This window comes from Vulpes lagopus, chromosome 7, assembly GCF_018345385.1.
Source record: "Vulpes lagopus strain Blue_001 chromosome 7, ASM1834538v1, whole genome shotgun sequence".
Lineage (NCBI taxonomy): Eukaryota > Metazoa > Chordata > Mammalia > Carnivora > Canidae > Vulpes > Vulpes lagopus.
In genome coordinates, this window is record NC_054830.1 from 99164779 (window position 1) to 99182676 (window position 17898).

Sequence of the window (17898 nt, forward strand, 5' to 3'; positions counted from 1 at the left end):
CAGGGGAATCCCTGGGTGGCTCAGCGGTTTAACACCACCTTGAGCCCAGGTCATGAACCTGGAGACCCAGGATCGAGTTCCACATCCGGCTCCCCGCATGGAGCCTGCTTTTCTCCCTCTACCCCTCTCTCTCTTTCTTTCTCTCTCTCTCTCTCTCTGTGTTTCTCATGAATAAATAAATAAATAAAATCTTAAAAAAAAAAAAAAAAAAAAACAAGGACAAAGAACAGCATAACAGACAGCCAGGAAATAGAAGGGATCTCAATTCTTCTGACATTTCAGTCTCATCGCCAGAGGCCACCTTACTACTCCGAGACTTTACAGTTACATCATTAATTCCTTTCTTGGTCCTTTCCAACTAGGGCTCGGAGGAATGGTTCCTGCAAAGAAGGGTGGCGAGAAGGGCCGTCCGGCCATCAACGAGGTAGTGACCAGAGAATACCCCATCAACGTTCACAAACGTATCCATGGAGTGGGTTTCAAGAAGCGTGCCCCTCGGGTACTCAAAGAGATCTGGAAATTTGGCACGAAGGAGATGGGAACTCCAGATGAGCGCATTGACACCGGGCTCCACAAGGCCGTCGGGGCCAAAGGCATAAGGAATGTTCCATACCGCATCCGTATCCGCGTGCCGTTGTCCAGAAACCAGAACGAGGATGAAGATTCACCCAACAAGGGATCCCTGGGTGGCGCAGCGGTTTGGCGCCTGCCTTTGGCCCAGGGCGCGATCCTGGAGACCCGGGATCGAATCCCACGTCAGGCTCCCGGTGCATGGAGCCTGCTTCTCCCTCTGCCTGTGTCTCTGCCTCTCTCTCTCTCTCTCTCTCTCTGTGACTATCATAAGTAAATGCAAATTAAAAAAAAGATTCACCCAACAAGCTCTATGCGCTGGTTACCTACGTACCTGTCACCACTTTGAAAACTCTACAGACTGTTAATGTGGATGAGAACTAATTGCTGATTGTCAAATAAAGGCATAAAACTGCAAAAATAAATAAATAATAAAAATCCTTTTTTTTTTTTTGTTTTGGTTTAAGCTTTGTTTTTAGTATTTAGTAAGTTTATGGCGCATGTAGGAATACTGATAGAACTGAGAGCTTTTAAATGGAAAGACTGATCAGAAACTCAAGAGTATGAACTTTCCAGGATGCCTTCCAAAGTAAAAATGCAGATATTGTTTATAATGACAGGTTACTCCAGCAGGGGTTTCCAGATGGCAGGCCACTGGTTAAAAGTGATCATCTTACAAGGTTTTTAAGAGGATGACTTAAGTTTCTTTTATACTTAACCAGAGCCACTCATGAGAAGCGGCACAAGTTAAGTCCCATTCATTCTGCAGAATAAGCTACACGACGTTTCAGGGATGGCGCTTAAAGGGTTCGGACTACTCTGGGAATTTCCGAGTGGGGGCTCCATTTCGTATTTAATTTTAGCCCCAGAAAGGGAAACTGTGCTGTGGTGCCCGAGGGGGTGGGGGGTACCGTGTGGCCGGAGCTGTGAGCGGGGCGCAGGGAGTCAGCCGGGCTCCAGGTGCGGGCAGGGAGAGACCCCCGCCCCCAAGGCTGGCCTGAGCTGCAGGGGTTCCTGGGCTCCTCTGCCAGGTGGAAGCGCGATCTACCAGGATCCACGGAGGTCCAGGGACAAGGCCGGGGTGCTCCGTGCCAAGGGTCTCTCACCCAGACCCGGGGGTGAAGAGTGGTTCCCGCCACCCGCGGACCCCGTGCCCTTGGCAGCCCCATCCCGAGTCTGCGGTTGTGCACTGCGCCAGGCGAGATGCGGGCGCCTGAGCTGTGAGCCGTGCGTGCGCTGGCTGCCCGGAGTCCGAGCCCGGGCCGTGTCCCAGACATCTGCCAGATGCAAGTAAGATGATGCCCAGTGTTTTATAAATTCAATTATATCTGGCTCTAAGCCCCATTTACAAAGATGGGAAGACATTTAATACAATTTATTGCCGGAGGTTTTGTTCCCTCTTTAGTATGATACGCACTCTAAGAGGAAAAAAAAAAAAAGAAAAAGAAAATAGCTTCTGGTTTTTGGTCCTTCAGGGTTGCAACCGAGATGCTCACTGTAGAAGACAATTTGGTCCATTGAAAGGTCCAGCCACTCTGACAGTGAGGCCACAACATCTTTTGCTGCAACTCCCCAGACTATGGTGTTGGATGGTTAGCAGTCCCTCCTGCCTCTAACACACCAGCGGCCCCCATCACAAGGTCTGCAGCCTCCTTGGGAACTTCCACCTTTAGGACCTAGCCAGCTCCTCTAGTCTCAGGAGCCACTGCTGTATTTGAACAACACCTCTCTCTCTCTCTCTCTCTTTTTTAAAGGTTATACTTATTTGTTCGTGGGAAACAGAGAAAGGCAAAGATGTAGGCAGAGGGAGAAGCAGGCTCCCTGCAGGGAGCCGGATACAGGAGTTGATCCCAGGATCTGGGGATCAGGACCTGAGCCAAAGATAGATGCTCAACCACTGAGCCACCCAGGCACCGGAACACCCCCCCCCCTTTTTTTTTTTAAGATTTTATTTATTTATTAATGAGAGGCACACACAGAGAGAGAGGCAGAGACACAGGCAGAGGGAGAAGCAGGCTCCATGCAGGGAGCCCCACATGGGACTCCATCCGGAGACTCCAGGATCACGCCCTGGGCCAAAGGCAGGCACTAAACTGCTGAGCCACCCAGGGTTTCCCAACACCCCTCTTTCAACCCGGCCCTTTCTCCTTCCTCTGAGAAACACATAACTAAATTCCCCTCCCACAAAGGAGCCTTGATAAGATTGGACAGTTTGAACCTAGCAGCTCTTGTGCTAGGCCAGGCAACACAAAAGCTGTTACCAACCCTTGAGAGAAATCAGAAATTCTTGAAAGCGTGGAGGGCTGAGCTACTTTTCACCTTTCTGCTAGTCTCTTCTAACAGGAGGTAGGCAGAGCAATTAATTGCTTGCTAAATTATCCTGCCACAAATGTCTATTATCCAGCCAAGAGCAGAGGGAAGTTAGAGCAGGAATATCTTCAGAAATTTCCTCTTCTGTCTTATCATTGCACACTGTCACACTAATGCATGGCCAGTCACCATGCTTGATTGTTAATCCTTTCCTGAGGAAATGAAGGAACAGACCTGAATTTTGAGAGAAGGTCTGGTGATGAGGACACTGCCACGAGATCCTGAAATGCCCCATTGGCTTCTGTAATGTTACAGAATTAACGGCTGGGGTATATATCCTAGCACTACCATTTACTAGTCGTGTGATACTGGACAATTCTATTCTCTGAGTCTCAGTTTTTCTATTATATGAGACATTTATGTTACCAATTTCATGAGGCTACTGTGAGAATTAAATAACAACGTGTTTAATATAGTGCCTGGTACATAGTCATTGGCAAAAGTTCATTGTATCATTATTTTTAACCACCTGCTCTGACCCATCATGCACTTTATATTCCAAATTGTAGCTAATATTTCTGTTTGTGGTCTAGTTTCACTTCCCATATCTGATGCTTGGAACACTTTTCTAGCCTTTTGCCAAACCACTATATGGATTCTCTCTCTGGCTCTGTAGAGGTCTGGATAAATCTATATAAGTTACTCTAACTTCACAGACTGTAGTGGACACACTTTAACCACATGTAGCTCAAGTCCACATGTGAAACGGAAACTCATATAATTCCCTTTGACTCAGTCGGCAAGGATTAACATATTCCTACTGCTTAGAGATTAAAGGAAGGAGAGAGGCTAGAGACCAGGATCCTGCCCTAGAGTATATAGGCTTGTCCTTAGCATTATGGATTGTAATTTGCATCAATACCCCTAACTCTCATGGGCAGGGGCAACTTTCACTCATTTGCATCTAAGAGCAATAGTAATGCTAACAGAGGAATCCAAGGAGCAAGTGGGGAGAGGGGTAGGTTAGGAGGAAAAAGCAAAATAAACAAATAGATTATTTAATTGTTACCTAATTGTTATAAATGGAAAGGACACTGCAGTTGATTGACCAATTCAACTGAGAAACTCAGAGATTGAATTAACAACTTTTAATGCATATAACAATGTCCTCCCTACTCATCAACTCCCTCACCAACATAGAACACTATCATTTTAGTGTGATTTTCCTATTTTTCTACCCCTTTCACTTTTATCACATTGCTGGAACTCATGGTACATGATTTATAGGATTTGCCTATGCAAAGAATGATTTTGGTTAGGACACATTAAGTTGAATCCATTCTACCATTGTTATAGACATGATAGTTAAATAAGAGGTAGTCATACAGTTGTACGACTACTGTATACATTACAGTGTTTTTGAGAATGTATCACTTTAGTATTTAATGAACTTGCCCTGAAAAATGGAAATTTGACAATTAAATATAATGTAGATGGAAAGGGCCTCTGAAGGGTAACAAAGTTTTTGAGCTCTAACTTTCTAATCTATAAATGGAAATAACATCCACCTTGCTTACCTTTCAGTGTCAGTTAAAAAAATATATAAAAAATTTTTAGAAAACTGAACACATTGATTTAAAAGTTTATTTTATTGCCAATTGTATTAAATTATAGTCCTTGTTCTGGGGCTGTTTTATTAAGTGTTCAGTACTGACTTGTACATATTTTACTTCTCAACTATGGCTATACATTAGAATCACCTGGCTAGCTTTTTAAAGATATGAATGCTTAAAAATATTAAAGATTTAAATATAAGAAATACCCCAGATTAATTTAGAATCACTGTGGGTAGAGCCCAAGCATTGGCATTTTTTATAAAAGTTCTTAATTATTCTGAAGTGCAGCCAAGGTTGAAGGAATCTGTCAGAACAAAAAAAACCCACCCTTCCCTCTTTGGAGTTAAGAGACTCCAATTCAAGTATTAGGTGAAAAGCCCTCAGGAAAATTGACCAAAGATGGTCATGTGACACTAACACAGAGACCAACCATCCTCGGATGCCCAAGACTGAGCCGGTTCTACAGACAAGGAACTTTCAATACTAAAAATGAGAAAGTCCTAGACAAACAAGATCTAATTGATTTACCCTGACCATGATCTTATAGATGAGTTCTACATCTCTGAGGCAGGTTTTATTCCTTCCTAGCTTTTGAGCAACTGGTTTGAGGGTAAATGCTTTGCCATGGACCATCCCATTGACTGGCTTTAAGCATGGTCATATGATGGTGTGACTGTTGCTGCTGCAGTAATGTACAATCATGAGAAGAATGTCCAGAGGACCATAAGAGGCATAGACCTGGAGCCCTGCCATGGCTGAGCAGCTAAACCAAAGCCAGAATTCTGTCTACTTCCAGAATTTTTGTCATATAAGAATGTTAGTTTAAATCATGGTTAGTTGATTTTTCCCCCTATTTGTAGGGATCTCAGTGTATCCAGGGCCATAACTGTCAAAAACCACATACAATCAGCTGTTTGTTCTTCATCTCAGAACTGTCTCCAGATCCTATTCACCACTGTCTGCTTCAAACCCTCATCCCTGTTAGCTGTCCTGATTTTCTGTTTTGTTTGGCGTGTTATCCCCACGGCCCCCAACCACTACCACCACCCGCCCTTCCCTGGAATGCAGACCGTTTTCCTGACTCTGATCAGCACACCCTTGAGAGAATGGCAAATCTGGGAGCTTGCATCTTGGCACCACCCTGCCGGCAGCAGACCCACCCCCATTGCCTGGACCAGGTCTCAGGGTGCTGGGTCAGGGCCTCAGTGAATCTCCTACCTTCTCTGAGGAAGTGGAAGAAGAAGAGGGAGGAGATTAATTTTGATGTCATATTTCCCTGAATCGCTGCTCCTTACATAATTCCAAAATATTGTTGATCAATACTTAATAACCCAATGAAAAAAACCTGATAGAACAACATTATACCTTAGAACGTGGTGATATGAAACATGCTGAATCTCCTTCATTAATATCTCATTATGCAGATGCATATTTCACTTGATGTTGTCTCTAATCAGCCCTCAGTGACTTCGCTTAAAAATTCCATCCCAACTCTAACTCCAAATGATGGAACTAAGCCTGTGAAACCCAGTGTATTTTTAAGAGAGGAGAGGAATGTACATGCTGTCAAACTTGCTTTGCTCTTTTTCCGTTGGCTCTTGCTGAGAGCATGTGTGGCTTTCCGAGAGCCAGAGCAGCACATGTGGGTCCTGGCAGCGCCGGCCTCTGTCCTGGAATCGCAGGAGGCTCTGATGAGGCTCAGATGTCTCTAAAGTGTTCTCACCTGGCCGCTCAGCCAACCACTTTTCTTTCCATTATTATTATTAAGGGGGTCAGGTTGGCAGTGACAACTGTACTTGCTCTAATATTGAAATCATTCTTTCCACTACTGCATCATTCTTGTAGCATTTTATAGAACGCACGTAAGCCTGAGAGATCGGTAAGCACAAGTGCAGGTGATTGGAGGCACAGTCTGTTTCATTCGCTTTATGTGGAACTGATAATGTGGAAATGCATAGTGACACCGTGGAACGCCTGTAGTGAGAACAGGGGAGGTGTCTGGCCTCCATGTGCCTAGCCGCACGCATGAGAACATTGCTCACCGGCGGGGAGTCACACCAAGGAAACAGCTGTTTCATCTTCCCTAACACCCTAGCTATGCCTGTAATGTTTGGAAGGATGAAGAGAGATTGCTTATTATGAAAATGGCTTATTACTTAGTAACCAGGCACACTGAGGGAAGCCAAAGTTGGTGCAAATGAGGTTTTTTCTTTTTTTTTTAATTCTCCCTTTGATTGGGGCAGCCCAGATGGCTCAGTGGTTTAGCGCTGCCCTCAGCCCAGGGCCTGATCCTAGAGACCCGGGATCGAGTCCCACGTCGGGCTCCCTGCATGGAGCCTGCTTCTCCCTCTGCCTGTGTCTCTGCCTCTCTCTCTGTGTGTCTCTCATGAATAAATAAATAAAATCTTTTAAAAATTTTTTCTTCCCTTTGATTAAATAATCAGTCCATGACAAATGCTCACAAGATGAGCATAAGGGACTCCTTCTTTATCTTTATTTCTTTATCTGCATTTTCTTGTTCTTTATGCCTTTCTGTTTTCCACTTTTTGTCTTGGGTTCTTGCCCTGTCATTTATTTTCATGGATTTTTTTCCTTAGTAGAGTGGACTCACTGTTGTTTTTGCTTAGACCTGGTCATTTTTCCCTCCTCTACCAAGTGGGCAAGGGGTGCCCCACTCTCCTTAGCTCAGCTGAATGTCTCACCTTACTTCAGAAGTTTTCTTGGTTCGTGAAAGGGCCAGCAGGCATCATCTGTGCTTCCCCAAGCCTTATCATGCCATATTCTCTACTCAGTTCCTCTTTGGCTTGCCTTGCCCAGTAAACTGTGAGCAAATTGAAAGCAGGTACAATGTCATATTCTTTGAATCTTCAACACCATTGGCTGTGCCCACAAATAGTAAGTATTTGATAAAGATTTCTCTATTTTTTAAAAGATTTTATTTATTTATTCATGAGAGACAGAGAGAGAGGCAGAGACACAGGCAGAGGGAGAAACAGGCTACGCAGGGAGCCCGATGTGGGACTTGATCCCAGGTCTCCAGGATCATGCTCTGGGCTGAAGGTAGGTGCTAAACTGCTGAGCCACCCAAGCATCCCTTGATAAAGATTTCTTAAGGTAATTGAAGTACCAGGAGATCATTATTCTATAATTTCTTTGCCAATAAAACATAAATAAATACTTACATAACTCATAAGGTTGTTAAAAGTCTCATATTGTCTGACCTTATGAACAGCAAATATTTTTATAACTTCTCCCATCCTTATCTACCTTTCCTGATCATTTGGTGGCTATAGCCTGTTTTTAAAATGGAGTTAGACTGTAATAAAAAGAGAGGCCGGAGCAAACTATGCTATTTGACCCTAGTTTATAATACCACGAGAATCATAGAAATTATGTGTATTTATTAAAAAAATGAAAATTCAAATAGAAAAGTGAAAACTTTGAAATCTACTCTGTTTATTACAGTTTTTCACAAATTTTCCCCATTTTCAAAATGCTGTTCTCAAACTAGCTTATTTCTGTTTCCTCTTAGCATTGCTGAATATTAAAAATGAATCATCATTACTAATATTCCTTCCTAGTTTCTTTAATTACTAAAAAGTAAATAGTTGGTAATATTATAGCATTGCTCCCAGATGCTCCCAGAGTGACAATTTTGGTTTTACACTATATGACCAGAATCATCAGACATCATTATCGGCATTATTTTATGTGTTTGTTTTTTGTAAATTGAGATAAAGATTGCTTTAAGTGGTTCAGTTTCTGGTATATGCATATAACCACATTAAAAGCTGCTCTTTTTGACATTATTTCTCAATAAATCTCTCATTATTACAGTGGGATGGAAATCTAGCCAAATCCTTGCTCTCCAGATGGTTTATAAAGATTTGGAACATTCCATAAATGGAAAAACTGACCAGCTATGGTTAAGCCTCCTGCAATCCTCATCTTAGTACTAGTGTTACAGAAAGAGAGGCTTCCTTTGACCTTTTTTCTTTATTTTATACCTTCTAGAGCCACCTTGATTTGCCTATAGTGTTTTGCAATCTATAGTAGATTTGTTTCTTTTTCTTTGTGCTTTACCTTGTTATTATGGAAAATTAAAAACATTTTTTTTCTGTTTGTGACACTTTATTGATGCTGGGGAACTGGGGAAGAAAACTGGAAGAATGTGTGGGGCAGTCCCCTAGGCAAGGACTGGGCAGGTGTTGAAGCCTGGCCACTACTGGGCAGGGAAGACAGAGTTGCCACTGAATACACAAGGGATGAGCAGCTGCCGGTACTCCAGGGGAGTACTCATCCAAGTTGGAAGAGTATAGCAAATCTGTGTACTCACACTCACTTGAGCATGATGAGCTCATGGCCAGTCTGTTTTATTCTGGTCCCACTCATTTCTCTCAGCCCCTCTGGATATCATGTCATTTTATCTATAAATATTTCCAAACATACCTGTAAAAGACAAGCATTCTGTTCTAATCAGTAACTAGCCCCCCCTTAATGTCAATCTTTATTCAGTGTTTACATTTCCACATTGCTTTCTAATGATATTTATTTATAATGTGACCCAGACATAATGTTATTGATTGATGTCTCCTATTTGCTTGAAATCTGTGGGCTCTCAGCCTATATCTCTCTCCTTCCTTTCTTTGTTTTCTATCATTTGTATTCTGTTAGAATGAAGCACATACATAATTTTAAATTTTCAAGTAGCCACATTAAAAATAAAAAAGAAATTAGTAAAAATAATTTTAGTGATATGTTTTATTTATCCCCAAATAGCTACACTATTATCATCTGAACACCACATGAAATTGTTAATTAAATATTGGAAATATTGGTTATATGATATAAAATAATATGAGTATTAAAAGTAATATACTATCAATATTAAAACTTGTTAATAAATAGAGCAGTTATTCATTATACATTGATATGAAATTTTTAATCAAGTGCTTTATATTTAGTTTTTCACACTAAGTCTTCAAAACAAGTTTTTGCTTTAATTAGGCTCCAGGCCCAGGGTAGAGCCCAGTGCGGGGCTTGACCTCACCATCCCAAGATCTATACCTAAGCTAAGATCAAGGGTGAGATGTTTAACTGACTGAAGCCACCAGGTGCCCTCAAAATAAGTTTTTTGTTTACAAATACAGCACTTTAAAATTTAGGCTGGCCAAGCTTCACCTTATATAATCAACAGAGCAGCTCATGAATTTCTATTTACAAAGTAATAATAAAATATATGATCCTATATTTTCTGAAACGTTCATTTTTTTATTATCTTGTCCTTTTTATTTGGGATTTATTCTCCATGTTTGATATGATCATTCCTGTAAGTATTTAGTTTGACTTTTGTTCCAGACAGTTTTTTCAGATTAAGGGACATTATCCTGAGACGGGATGTCAGTTCATTAATTTTAGGAAGTTTTCAGCTCCAGACTCAGACTACCCATCAGAATTTCCCGAGACCCCCTTGCTCTAGCCTGCAAATTGGAGCCCCAGTCTCCTCTCCCAGTTACTGCTGCCTTTCTCTGAATGGTCATTGAAATTCTAGCAATGTCTAATGGCATTTTGCCAGTTCTCTGATTCTCACACCTCTTGAGGTTCCTTCCCTTCTGTTTGCAATTTTTTTGCTGTCACGGATACTCTACCTTCTATCTATTGCTGGTTTGTTCCCTTCTATTTGTGTTTTGCAGTCTGTGGTCATTCCTTGTCACATAGGTTTGTTGAAGATGTTGACCATGGAATTTTTTTCTATCATATTCACTGTTTTTATGTAGGAGAACTAAAGAAAGAAAGAATAAGCCATGCCACTGCTGCCTCATCTTCCCACAACTCTTTCTTTATTATTTTCACTTACGTATGCAGAAGCATTTCATTAACTTAAGTTCCTGGATGGTTATTAACTGTGAATTCTGTGTACCATTTATTGACTTGATTGCATGTGTTAAGTATCAGAGAAGTCTGGTCTAGCAATGGAGATTTCACATTAAATTAAGGTTCAGCAGATGGTATAGTATGTGATACTATTTAGTATTTTTGTATGCCTAGAAACTTTAAAAGAAGATAAAACTGGGACATGAATATTTGGAACTAAGAAACTCACTAATTACTCTAAGTTTAACTGTTATTAAGGGGAAAGGTAAATATGCTTTTTATCCATTTAATATTGTCATTAACTCTAGCAATGTAATAGAAATCAAGCAGCTTTTCAAGCATCTTTCCTTCCTCTGATATCAGAGTATCAAAAAGATTGAGTGAGCCAACCTGGGAAATTTTATTTGGCTTTGTTGTTAATATTTGGTAGATCTAGCAGAATTCCATGTAGGTAATACAATTGTCTTGGAGATTAAATGAAATAGGTGTCCCATATGTATTGTATTCAGTAGATGCCTTCCGTATCTCCTCCCTGTTAATGCTAGCATATGCCACATCTTGTTGTAGTCTGATGCAATTATTTCATATAGATTTTAAAATAAATAGCAGAAAATGGGACACCTGGGTGGCACAGCATGTAAAGTGTCTGACTCTTGGTTTGGGCTCAGGTCATGATAGCGAGGTTGTGAGATTGAGCCCTGTATGGGGCTCTGCCCTCAGTGTGGATTCTACCTAAGACTGTCTCCCTGTCCCTTTGCTCCTCCCTTTGCTCTATCTCTCCTTCTCAAAAATAAATAAAAATAAATAAATATCAGAAAATGAACCACAAATTACTGGGAAATAACAGAGCTCACATTTAAAACTTGATTCTGGGCAGCCCGGGTGGCTCAGCGGTTTAGCGCCACCTTCAGCCCAGGGCATGATTGTGGAGACCCAGGATAGAGTCCCACGACGGGCTCCCTGCATGGAACCTGCTTCTCCCTCTGCCTGTGTCTCTGTCTCTGTCTCTCTCTCTCTTTCTCTTTGTGTCTCCCATGGATAAATAAATAAATAAAATCTTTAAAAATAAATAAATAAAACTTGATTCTACCATGAAGGCAATAACAGACTACACACTAGATGACCTCCGTTTATCTTTTCAGCAAGATGAAACTAAAAACAGAGGACATTGGTATTCTAAATACTGTGAAGATGGATTTTATTGATGGATTCTTCTGACTAAATAATGGTGACTCTATATGAGTCCTTAAAAATTGGTGGTGAGACTGATGAATGTAAATCAGCTTGAAGACTAATCCTTCAAAAATGATAAGCCATATTTTCTGGAAAATATTTTGTATGAACAAAACCTTATATTAAGAAATAATGAAATCCTTTTTTCAATAAAACCTTGACTATGTGTTCAAAACATTTTATTGCATATCCCCATGTACCAGACACAGTTTTATGTGTTGGGCAAAGAGCAGTGAACAAAATAGACAAATATTTCTGCTCTCATGAAGCTTACATTCTGCTGGAAGTGATACATGACAAAATATAAAACTGCTGGAAAAACTCACCTACTTTGAAGCCAAAGGTCTAAGCCACTTTACTTCTGTCTGCACTGTTCACTCCCACCTGCTCCTTGACTTTAATTTGGAAATTCCTTCTCCAAAGTACAGCTCAACAAATGAAACTGTTATAGCATATTACTATGCATATAGTACTCAAGATAGCAATGAGGCAAAGTCTGTATCTTTGGCTGGATCTTTACTAGGGTAACTTCTGGAACCCTAGTGCCTTGGAGACTCACCGAGAGAAGCACCTCTTCCACCCTGTGAATATGAATATCTAAAAATACTTTTCAAATATCAGGCATCTTCTCTTCTTGGTCCCTACACCACTCTTGTGTTGTTGCTGTGCATTGGCATCCCTGGCAGTCACTCTTAGCAGCCATCATTACTGCCATCATTACTGCCACCTCTTTGTCAACCTGTTCCTTAGGAGCTTGGATTCTTAGTTATGACTTGTGTCCTAGGAATGCAGCCTTTACACCTCTTAGATGAACTGAGTGCTGCCCATCCCTTCCTTCAGGCAGAAAATCAAGATTTTTAATCTCAAGAACAGAGGAGGCTATTCATTCATTCACTCACCCATTCACTTATTCAGTTATTCTTGTTTATTCATATATTTACTCTTTATGTTACTATCATTAATTTATTAAGATTTATTTAACAGGGATCCCTGGGTGGCGCAGCGGTTTGGCGCCTGCCTTTGGCCCAGGGCGCGATCCTGGAGACCCGGGATCGAATCCCACATCGGGCTCCCAGTGCATGGAGCCTGCTTCTCCCTCTGCCTGTGTCTCTGCCTCTCTCTCTCTCTCTCTCTCTCTCTGTGACTATCATAAGTAAATAAAAAAAAAAAAAAGATTTATTTAACAAATAATAAATGTACTGAGCACTCTGAAGTATACAAATTAACAAAAAAAAGCATTTCTCTGCTGTCAGAATATGAGAGTTTATTGGAGGAGGAGGATATTAATAAAAAAATCACACAATAAATGCAAAATTTTAGCTGTAATAAGCACAATAAAGGCACATGTTTTTAGATCATTCAAAAGGCATATGTGATATAGTCATGTTTGGTTCAGGGAAGCATTCCTTTGAAAGTGGCTAATCAAGTAGACAAGGAGAGAGACATTGAAAATAGTGAGGTAGGGAAAGGAGCCAACTAAGAATTCAGAGTCTTTTCGAAACAGGTGGGAAACTCCAATCTTATCTGGTCCTGTAAACCACCAGGACATAATTCTCTAGACTCTGGTGAGAGTGATTCAGAACATTCTTGTTTGAATCCATGTATAAGATGGAACAGTTGATGCTCAGGAGATGCTCAAATATTGTTTCAGTCATCAGTCACATCTTTTATAAGATGGGTTCAAAGGACACCCAAAGCAGAGAAAGCGGAGACTTCATTTAGCTGATGGAACAGTTTGTAGAACAATTTTGACTGTGACTGTCCTTCATGAATGACTTTAAATAACAGAATTTAGATCTCTTAATGGGGTTAAGACCTTACCTATTTCTCATCACTGGAGGGTATCTATTCTTAGCAAAATAGTCTAATTAAATTATACATGACTGATTGTCTTAGATAAATTTGTGAAAGAAATGGTCTTTCTGTTATTACTTCAGTACGTCTTTACCACAAGGTTTAAATTCTTAACTTTTTCATTTATGTTCCATAGAAGAATAGCTCTAGAATAGCCTAATCATATCTTATATTAGTTTTGCCTGTTCTAGAACTTCCTGTAAATCATATATTACATATATACAAATATCTGTTGTTATCTGGTATCTCATCCAGGTTCATCTTTCCCTGGCCATGGAGCTATTCCTTTTCTAGTCTATAAGCATCCCAGAGATGTTGTTTGATTTTCTCCTTGGCCAGAGTTAGCATTGACTCTTCAAAAGGAATCTGTGCCTTACTTCTGCTCTTCTCTTTCTTTTTCTCTCATCCCTCGAGATTTGCCATTGCCTTATTCATCCTGACCTGGACTGCTGCCCTACGAGCTCTTCCTTAGCTACTCAGTGTTGCCACTGGGATGTGATCCAGTTGCATCTGAGTCACCTTGATAGGTACATACACATTTTAAAAGGAATTTCTCTTAGCCTCCATGACACTAAGCATATTTAAGATTTTTGATGCAAACCAAGGTAAAGCTTTAGAGATTTTGTGCCTTCCAATTTAAGTCTTGTGTGTTCATCTGAGCATGATAAGGTTGGAATATGGAGATAATTTTAAATGAAATCTTATAAATGAGATCTAGTTGCTTTGGATAGGTCTATGTTACTTCCCAGCATCATTTCATTTAGCAGCAGAGTGTGGGTAAATTAAGCACCTTTTTCCTTTTTCTTAATTTTGGACTCATTTTATACACATTTCCCTGCTACTTGTTATTCTGGGTTGGAGCAAAATAAGTGAGTTCTGTTTATCATCTTCCAGTGAACTACACTAAATTCTTTTGACAGGCACCAGTTGGCAGAGTATTCAACCTTGGGAAAATAAGTGTTCACACACGTACTGCTCCAATGGCATTTCTGGCATTTTAGAGTTTATAGAGTAAATGTTTTCTATTTTTACATATTTGTAAAATATGGAGTAATTTTTAAAATTTAGTTCGTTCTTGAGGGCTAAGAGATTTTGTGACGAAAACCTTAAAGATGCCATTTTTTCCATCTAGGGGCTAAAGAAAGCTAGAAAATGAAAATGAGATCTTTTCCCAATATTGTGGTATCACTTCTATATTACTGAGGGCATCAGAGCAAACATAAGAAAGCAAGTCTATGGGGTCGTATGCTAAGGTAAAACATTGGAGTGTTCTGTTTGTTATTTTTGTAATGCTTTGGAATGGCCAATAAATGCTGGATAGAATCTTTACACCAAAATCAGTCCTCTGAACAGCTGATTCAGGACTAAGGAAATAGGTATTGCCTTAAAGTGAACTATCTCTTCACAACCCCCTAAGAGTCTAGGTTCAAATGTCATGCCAAGAAGAAAGGGAGAAAAGTTTGTGAATTGAGAGTTCCATGGAACAGATTTGAAAGGGTAAGAGGCTAGAAAAAAATAATGTGGATTTTTTTTTCTCCCTAAATCAAAGAACTTCTTTTGTTTGAAATGATGATCTGAGTCAATCTTTGACCTAGTCAGTAAGCTATCTCTCTGGGATCCCTGGGTGGCTTAGTGTTGTAGCGCCTGCCTTGGGCCCAGGGCACGGTCCTGGAGTCCCGGGATCAAGTCCCATGTTGGGATCCTGGCATGGAGCCAGCTTCTCCCTCCTCCTCTGTCTCTGCCTCTCTCTTTTTCTATGTCTATCATGAATAAATAAATAAATGAATCTTAAAAATAAAATAAAATAAAATAAAACCACATCCTAGGAGCACCCATTTGTTCAGTCGGTTAGGTATCCAACTCTTGATTTTGGCTTGGGTTGTGATCTCAGGGTCATATGATTGAGTCCTGTGTTGGGCTCCATGTTGAGCACAAAGTCTGCTTGTCTCTCTCCCTCCTCCCTGCTTTCTCTGAATAAAACAAAAACAAAACTCTACATCCTAGCTCGTCTTTCTCTTCCCAGCTCTATGCTTCTTGACTCAGAAATCACATTTTATTCATCATTACGGAGCCTAACATAAAACAGCTTCTCAATATTTATTTATTAAATTAAATATATATGTTATGTAAATTAGCCATATAAAATTATAAACAAAGTGATTTAGGAAATTAGATGAAAAGTATATTTATATACATACATGTATATGTATTTTCTAAATATGTATGATAAATATATAAATATATATTTATATGCATACCACATGATCAGGAAACTTCATGCTACCACAAGATACCACATGAGAAAAGATTAAATGGTAACATCCTAAGTCTTTTGGCATAGGGAATGCTTGATGGTGATATGTAAAAAAATGCCTCATCCCACAGCATAATGATTCTAAAGAATAGACAGAGCTTTTATAAGGCTATGCAGAGTGTGAAGATTAGAGACTGGGGTCCATAGCACAGAGGCAGTCATTTGCAGGGTTAATGAACTCAGGTTAGAGACTGACTTTGATCATTATAAGGGTTATGAGGCAAGTTGCAGTCATACCAGTGCAGACAGAGAGTATTTGTAATAGGAGACTAGGACACAACAAAGAGGATCCACATACAAGTGGAATTACTCTCTCAGAAAAGTATTGAGAGCTGTCATCAGTTACTTGGTGAGGTGAAACTGGAGTTTGATGTGTCCTGTACCAATGAATCGACGCTCCTTCATTGCATGTATACAATTATTAGTAAGTCACACCTGTAGTTCTCTTTAATGTGTGGAGGTTTGCTCATTCTAGACAAATCCTTGTGTTGGCTTCATGAAGTCCCAAGTTAAAGAACACCTGTGTTTGTTGTTACTTATGGAACTTGACACAGAAGATGGATAAAGTCTAGAATTTAGTGCTCAAAGTGTGTGTAACTTCTGAAGCACTTACTTTAAATATTAAGGCTAAAAAGACTTCATATTTTGGTTCCACAAGTTTGGTGATAACCTCACATGATAACCTGATTCTTCTACAATTTCACTGCAGTTTTTAGGCTCCTCTCATCCTTTACCCAGCCCTCTGCAATCTGATATGATTGCAGAGAAGTGAAAGAAGTCAAAAGAGGTGATTCTGTTGAGGTGACTTAAAATTAGTTGAATTATTAATAACAGCAAAATTTAATATAAGATTGCCAAAACTAATGCAATTCTTTAAAACCTTTGAGTACAAAAATTCATCTCTTTGGTTAGATTTTAAGTTAAATGTATTTGGCTAACTATTAGAACATAAAAACATTTGCATAAATACTATGTTCCTTTGGAATAGTTTGTATTTTTAAAGCTCTAGCTTCAAGCTTCAAATACTATAAATTTTATAATGGAAAGGAAAAGGTCCTACCTCATCACCACTTGTTCAAATTCTTTTAAGTTATTCTGTTATTTATGTTCACATTTCTAAATTACACATTTTTTATTTACCAATTTCTGTGTATTTGATAAAGTTATGGAAGTTAGCTCTTAGCAGTCTTAATATCATGAATGCCCTTTCCCTTTCTTCCATTTTTCCAATAAAAATAAGCCATAATCTGGTAATCAGTACTTAACATCTATACAATATGATTATGTAAGCGTGGTTTATAGCTTAGCTAGATATTGTGCTCTGGTTATTATATTTCATTTCCTGTAAAACTTGTTTGGTATTTTCCTTCTTCTTCTGGCTTGTTTAGTTTTCTATGCTCTTATCATTTTATATTTAAGTATTCCAAAAGTCTCCAATAGAATTGTAAATCTTTCTATTATTTTACAAATGGTCAAACATACCAGGTATTTCCGGGGTTTCTTTTGGGTGTGGCGTTCTCCTTCCTGTCCCCAGGAGAGGGATTGCTCTCTGGCCTACACTGCCAACCTTTGCTGCCTGCTGCTCACTCCTCCACCACTTTGCAATTATGTAAATAAAGCTGACAGGATGATTTTAATTAATATAGTAGACAGAATTTCTAGAAAGGGCCCCTGAGATTTCCCACCCTCTAATTTATAGAACCTGTGATAGTGATATGACTCCCACAATTGCATTACCTTATATGGCAAAATTGACCTTAAGAAGGGGAGATTGCCATATGAGACTTTGCAAGCAGAGACCTTTCTCCAGTTGGTGTCAGAAGAAGAAGGCAGAGGGAAAATCAGAGTTTAAGCACAGGAAGGATTTGATGTACTATTGTTGGCTTAAACGTGGCCAAATTATGAGGAGTGTAGATGTTGTCTAGGAGCCAAAAGGGGTCCCTGGCTGACTGCTAGCCAAGAAATGAGAACCTCAGACCCACAGCCACAAAGAACTGAATTCTTCCAATTACCCAAGGGAGTGAATTCTTCCCTGAGCCTCCAAATGAGAGCCCAGCAGGTCCACCCCTAGGTTTAGGTTTTCTAAGACCCTGAGCCTAAATGCAATCTAAAGAACTGTGAGATAAT

The 17898-nt window shown here is 39.9% G+C and overlaps 1 protein-coding gene across 1 annotated transcript; it reads left to right on the plus strand.

The window, feature by feature from the left end:
• The first annotated feature begins 373 nt into the window (after positions 1-373).
• LOC121496303 (60S ribosomal protein L31-like) lies at positions 374-985 on the plus strand. Its single transcript, XM_041764741.1, has 2 exons — positions 374-697; positions 880-985. The coding sequence occupies exons 1-2, from the start codon at positions 374-376 to the stop codon at positions 952-954; spliced, it is 399 nt and encodes a 132-aa protein (XP_041620675.1). The 3' UTR covers positions 955-985.
• The last annotated feature ends 16913 nt before the right edge of the window (positions 986-17898 follow it).

Bases quoted from the DNA above. Each gene is read 5' to 3' on its own strand.
- LOC121496303 (XM_041764741.1), top strand. From the start codon at position 374: ATGGTTCCTGCAAAGAAGGGTGGCGAGAAGGGCCGTCCGGCCATCAAC. The intron at 698-879 runs GTTTGGCGCCTG...TCACCCAACAAG, and splicing joins GATCCCTGGGTGGCGCAGCG to CTCTATGCGCTGGTTACCTA.